At 33.8% G+C, this 6,804-nt stretch overlaps 1 protein-coding gene across 1 annotated transcript; it reads left to right on the top strand.

Annotated features, from left to right (window-relative positions):
* Nucleotides 1-465: 465 nt before the first annotated feature.
* On the top strand, nt 466-4,136 carry LOC109797853 (protein neprosin). The gene is made up of 7 exons (XM_020358004.3): nt 466-1,162; nt 1,258-1,344; nt 1,553-1,768; nt 2,167-2,331; nt 2,494-2,547; nt 2,637-2,783; nt 3,501-4,136. The coding sequence occupies exons 1-7, from the start codon at nt 773-775 to the stop codon at nt 3,876-3,878; spliced, it is 1,437 nt and encodes a 478-aa protein (XP_020213593.1). The 5' UTR covers nt 466-772; the 3' UTR covers nt 3,879-4,136.
* The last annotated feature ends 2,668 nt before the right edge of the window (nt 4,137-6,804 follow it).

The raw sequence follows: 6,804 nt of genomic DNA, 5'->3' as shown, positions 1-6,804 counted from the left end.
GATGATAGAGTGCATTAATAATGCTTTTTTTTAATAAAGATGTTTCACTTTTATTATTTTTAACTAATATCCTGAAGACATTTATCAACGTTATTTAAAGACAGTTCAAATAGATTTCTCAACACTTCTAAGAATAAAAATAAGAAGACAGAATAAGATTGCTCTAACATTTTTTCTCTTGATTTCTTTTTATGGTGAAGGCAAAACGATAAATACTTCTAACTTTTTCACGGTGCTACCATGACTTTGAAGATAGAATTTATTCTTGGTGTTATCCCAACACAATCTAAATACATTCAAACAAAAGATTTTGTAGTTTGTGGTAGAAATTCCAATGTAAATTACTTTGGTTTATATTCCTATTCTGATCAATTGCGTGCCTAAAATGCTGTAGTATTTAGTACAAACTCTGAGAGAGAGAGAGAGAGAGAGGAATAAAACAAGAACAATCCACAAAGCTATATACATCACATAACTCTCGGTTATATTTTTTTTCTTTCTCTGTTTAATTATTCCACTGTCTGTGTACACAGTACAGTCTGAGGAAAAAGTAAACTTGGAAAATGAAACCCCACCTATCCGGGGCTGGGGTCTATTTTGTGTGCTGGTGCTAGTTTTGATGGTGTGGTGTGGTTGGGAGCATAAAATTAAAATCACTATATTCTCTCTCTCTTTCTCTCTCACAGTATGAGTTGTTTATAATTTGAAAAAACGTGAAGGCAGCCAACAAACTAAGGGGTTCTTCTAATTCTTGGTAGTTCTTCTGTTTTGTATGGACATGAAGGGATATTCAGTTTCCTGGACAAAACATAAGAAAGAGCCATATTTTGCAGCTCATCACAGAAGAAGACAACACCAATGCATACAAGCACATCATGATGCCACAGAAGAAACAACTTCACCAAATCATTCCTTCAAATTGGCTCTTTCCACTTCCCAAAATACTCTACTACCTATGCTACCTGCCCTTGTTGCTTTCCTCCTACTCCTTACTTCAATTGGCACAGCATTCTCTCACCCCATTGCTTCCAATTCACCTTTGCCAGTACTCTCTCACCACAATGCTAACCACACTTTGAGACCAGCTGCAGTGTTGCAAAAGTTCAGGAGAATCAGAGCTCACCTCAAGAAGATCAACAAGCCTGCTGTTAAAACAATCAAGGCATTTTCCTTTGCTTTTGCAACATGTGTATGACAATGACACTATTGCATTTTCTTTCTGATTCAATGATCTATGTTTTTGTTCCTTTCTTGCAGAGTCCAGATGGAGATTTGATAGATTGTGTTTTATCTCATCAGCAACCTGCTTTTGACCATCCTAACCTCAAAGGGCAAAGACCATTGGTAATTTCATCCAACTCATACGCCAAGAACTTTGCTCTGAATTTCAGATATGTCCACATTCCTCAGAATTGTTGAGCCGTTCTGGGGATTGTGGAATTCCAGTGTAGCCATTGGCCATCTTTTAGTCTGAACAAAGGACTAAAGGTTTTACTTTTGGGATTGAATTTTATTTGAGAGACTGAGAAAGTAAGAGGCTTAAGGTTTTCAGGATCCACCAGAAAGGCCAAAGGGTCACCACACCAATGGAGAAACTGCCATAGAGAGCTTTCAGCTTTGGACTGATTCTGGTGAAGTGTGCCCAGAAGGAACTGTTCCAATCAGAAGAACAACTGAACAGGATTTTCTACGAGCAAGCTCTATCAGAAGATTTGGAAGAAAACCAAGACGTGGTGTACGGAGGGACTCAACTGGCACTGGTCATGAGGTTAGTGCTGACAAATGCAATTTGCTTGTTGAACTTTCATTTCCAGTTCAATCTTTTCTTTGCTCTTGTTTCATTTCTCACAACACATTTCAGCATTCTGTATTCATTTCCCTTGTCAGAAAGAAAAGAACAACCCTGCCTTTCCTTATCCATCAAAATTCAACATGAATTGCAAAAACACTAGACATTGAAGGGACACCACTTACAAAATTTTGCCTCCTATGTGCATCAAAAAGTAACATCGAAATCATTATAGATGAGGATGCAACATGCACCAAATTTTTCCTGCAGGAGATAAAAAATGAAATAAATGAAAGACCAATGCACACTATAGGAAAATAATTCTTATGCATGAATATATGTAAGTTTACTTCTAATTTTGACACATCCTGTTGCAGCATGCAGTTGTTTCTGTAAATGGTGATCAATATTATGGAGCAAAAGCAAGCATAAACGTGTGGACACCTAGCGTAACCGATCCATATGAGTTCAGTTTATCACAGATATGGGTTATTGCTGGATCGTTTGGTAATGATCTCAATACCATAGAAGCTGGATGGCAGGCATGTCCACATATACTTGTCCCAAAATTCATATTCATCCATTTTTTTAGTGAATATTGTGAAGGTGTTGAAGGATGTACAAGGATTATATTTCTCTTTATTATTTGCTTTTGTTTAGTCCATTGAAATTTCTAGCTAAATAACAAGCATACTTTCCTTCAGGTGAGCCCTGAGCTATATGGAGACAACTATCCTAGGTTCTTCACTTATTGGACAGTAAGTGATGCATGTCTCTTTTTTCTTCTTTTGTTTCCTTTTACCCCCGTTTCTTTCACATCTTAACTACAACATGTGCTATTTGATAGACGGATGCATATCAAGCAACAGGATGCTACAACTTACTATGTTCAGGATTTGTCCAAACTAACAACAGGATAGCAATAGGGGCAGCAATCTCCCCAAGATCCATCTATAATGGCAGACAATTTGATATTGGCTTAATGGTTTGGAAGGTGAGTCTTTTTCTTCTTTTTTTTTTTTTTTTTTCCAAAGCAATTCAACACCTAAAGTCAAACAAAAAGAAAAACACCAATTAAGGAGAAAAGAGGGTCCCTTAACACAAAAGGCTCAATGGTTTGTTGTTAATTTGAGATTTTTTGCTTTTCATACAGTTATTTGCTACATTTTTACATGGACAAAAAAAGGTTAATCATGCATTATCCAATTAAGTTAAGAATTAAGAAAATCGTATCTAAGTGAAGCAATAATTCGTTTACTTTTCTTTTGAATTTTTCTGCATGTTATTGTTATTCAAATGGAAGATTCCCTTGCTTTCCTTGTACCAGTGTCCTTCATGGGGTCGACTCTAGCTGAGCCTTTTCCTTTCCTTCCTTTATTAAAGCAATATTTCGCGGTTCACGCTTTTCTTTTTTATTTTTGGTTTTGCTCTAACTGGCATCTCGAGCCAAGATAAGAGGAAAATTTGTCTTGCAGCTTCTTTTTCTCAGTTTTACAATCCTCCAATAATATCATTAATAATGGTAAACAAGTAACACCACTAAATAATACTAAGACATGCATATATTAATTAACCCAGAAGGGAAAATTTTTCTTGTATGCATTTATGCCAACACATTAATGTATGTTAGACAGTTGGACTAAAAATGTAAAATGCATAACCTTTTGATTTAATAATTCTTAGATATCATGATGAAATTCTATTGTTATAGGACCCAAAGCATGGACATTGGTGGCTGGAGTTTGGTTCGGGGCTACTAGTTGGGTACTGGCCAGCATACTTGTTTAGTCACTTGAGAAGCCATGCTAGCATGGTACAATTTGGAGGGGAAATTGTGAATTCTCGTTCAAGGGGCTATCACACTGGCACTCAAATGGGAAGTGGCCATTTTGCAGAAGAAGGGTTTAGAAAAGCAGCTTATTTTAGAAACTTACAAGTTGTTGATTGGGACAATAATTTGCTTCCTCTGTCAAATATTCACCAGGTGGCTGACCATTCCAATTGCTATGACATAAGGGTGGGATCAAACAATGTTTGGGGAACTTACTTTTACTATGGAGGTCCTGGAAGGAATGTGAGATGTCCTTGAAGATATATAATGGCTCCTATTATACATGCTTCTCTGTTAAAAATATATATATTCTTTTTTTCTCCCACTGTTTCTTTTAATTTTCTTTTGGGGATTTTGCTTTCATTACAAGCTTCACATGATTTGGCTATATTTGTTAATTTTGGTTTTGGCTAACAGGTTAGAGACAGTTTGTTCTGTTATTAGAGATGATGTAAATCTACGAAAGATAAGTTGTCAATTTATAACATTAAATCAAGGGGTTTTGTGTTTTCTTTACTTTTCTTTCTCCATTGCAATTCAAAGAAACTTGAACATGGAAGGGTGACTTGATATTCTCACAATCGATTCTTAAATGTGTTAAAATAATATTTGGTGAACGAAAATTATATTCTATAAGTACAAATTAATTCTTATTTGTTAACTTTAAAACACTGCTTAAATCATGTGTATGAACGTAGAAATAAAAAACTTGAACCTTGAGGACAGTGTAGTTGACTTTAATTGGTTAATAAACCTTTATGCATCTTATCTTGCCTAGATAGAAACGTAATTTTCCATGCTTCATAAACAAAATCCGGTGTAAATTATATATAATATTTTACTGCTAATGCACCCGTCATGTGTGGTTTTGCATATGGTGGCAATCGGAAAGAAACAAGCTAAAATCAAAATCTGCAAGACTAAATTCGTTGAACCTTCTATTTCTACATCTTCTCTGTTATAGCCTATAGTATTATTACCAAGTAAATAACTTTTTTTTTTGTTTGTTTGAAACTACCTAACAATATCCATGTTTCTTATAGAAAGCCACAAAAAGAAATAAATAAGTAACACCTTTTTGGGGCCAAAATTCCTTGAAAGCTAACCATCAATGTCATAACTGCATCGATATATTAGAAGAAAAAAAAGAAGGGAGCACATGGGTGTTGATAAAATAAGTTGGTGGTGTTACTACTAGCTAGCACATATAGCATTAGCATCCTAGTGTCCTAATGGATGTTGTGAAGTGACTCAAGATATGGATCTTTTGAAAAGAATGATAGAGTATTTAGAAGGGTAGAATTGTAACCCAATAATAAGTGACACTTCCTTGCGTTACAACAAAGCGATCCCCACCACTTTCGATTAAAGAATAAAGGACAGTGATGGTCTACACAGAAACGTATAATAGAAGAGTATACAAAGGAAAATGGAAGAATACTTTTTGTTAGGAGCTTGGGATTATGATGTGTTTGCTGGCTCAAACTGGAAAGGCTTATGAAAAGATGATTCGCATATGAAGCAAGAGAAGACCACTTTTCTTGTTGGGTGTAATGTGAACAGAAGCAACAGTAGCAAGCAAGAGTTTCTTTTTTTCTTTTTTTTTTTTCTTAGAGGGGAAGTTTGTATGTTACAACAAAAAGTCAAAAACCAACTAGCTAGTTGTAGTACATATGATATTCACAATTCTGGGTTGGCAGTGGCAGTGTCCCTTTCCGTACAGTTATGTTTCTGGATTATAAAATGCTAACACTCAACATGCTGTGTTTATGATAACTACAACTAAACATAGACATTTGTTGCCTTAGTGGTCACTTCCATTCTTTGTGTTTCCTTTTTCCAGAGAAAGTACATTGTTGATAACATAAAGTGTGTAATTACTAATTACTCGAGTCAAAATATTTAGTGAGTGTAATCTAACATCTAAGTTTATGAGTCTCCCCCTGCATATCAAGTCAATATTTAAGATTAGAATTTTTTATCTCTTATCCTGAATCCGTTGGTGACACTATATCCTTATTGTTCTTAAATAGGTCTACAAATCCCAACAATTATGACTATTATTGAGCACAAATTACTGATATTGCATGATTATGTAAATTGCAGCATCTTTATAGTCCATGTTGTGAAGTATCTTGAGAAATAATACAGTAGAAACTTTTTAAATTAACAATGTCAGGACTCGGAGAAATTTATTAATTTAGAGAGTTATTAATTTATCGATAAATTAATATTTATTAATTTAAAGAGTTTTTAAGTAATTATACTGTACATACCAAACAAAAAGACAAATTAGTCTATGTCTCTTAGAATTACGTTGCAGCGAACCTTGGGACTCAACGTAAATTAGTAATTTTTGAAGTACATATGCATTGAAAATTAATAGAGTGTAATATATTTTTTTCAGTTTCTATGAATTATTAATTTATGATTTTCTTGGGACCGAAAATTATAAAGGGATCTCCCGAAAAATTATTATCTTATTATTTTATCGAGTTTTTTAATTTTTTACATTGGCTCAAGTCGAGACCGGACAAATTCATTATTTTAGAAAGTTTATTAATTTACCGAGTATTAATTTAAAGAGTTTCTGTATTGAACATATAATTTCCGATGGAATCTTGAGTGTAACTAACGGCGGCTTCCCAGCATGTCACATAATGTCCCCTAGATCTCAAGACTTTGGGGGTCAGTTGTATCCCGACTGTATGGTACACAACCCCAAGTTCAAGTGTGTAAACACGAAAAGTCTCATAATGAAGGATACTTGATGATTTTTTGTATATCAGATTCTTGATTATCTGTGTGGGGGTCAGTCATACCTTTGACTGTATGATATGCCTTCTAATAATGGGAAGAATTTTATTTAAGTCTAACAAGAGACTATCATAAATTACAAAACTTTTCTTTCAACTATTTATTATAAACTTAACAAAATAGTTTTAACTCAATTTTATAAAATTGACGTGTAAGGTGAGATATGTTCCCTTATAATATATATTAATATAATTATCTCACTAATTCATATAAAATCTCTAATTATTATAAGATTTGAATTCAAAATCACCAATTAAATTAAAATAATATCATGTATATTCGATAATGTATTCTCTTTTAAATAATACATATTTTTTTTTATCAACACAAAATATTTACTAAATTTATTAATGGTTAAATTTTGTTG

This window comes from Cajanus cajan, chromosome 5, assembly GCF_000230855.2.
Source record: "Cajanus cajan strain Asha chromosome 5, NIPB_CcT2T_4, whole genome shotgun sequence".
NCBI lineage: Eukaryota > Viridiplantae > Streptophyta > Magnoliopsida > Fabales > Fabaceae > Cajanus > Cajanus cajan.
Note: the sequence above shows the minus strand (reverse complement) of the source record. Positions and strands in the feature narration are given on the sequence as shown.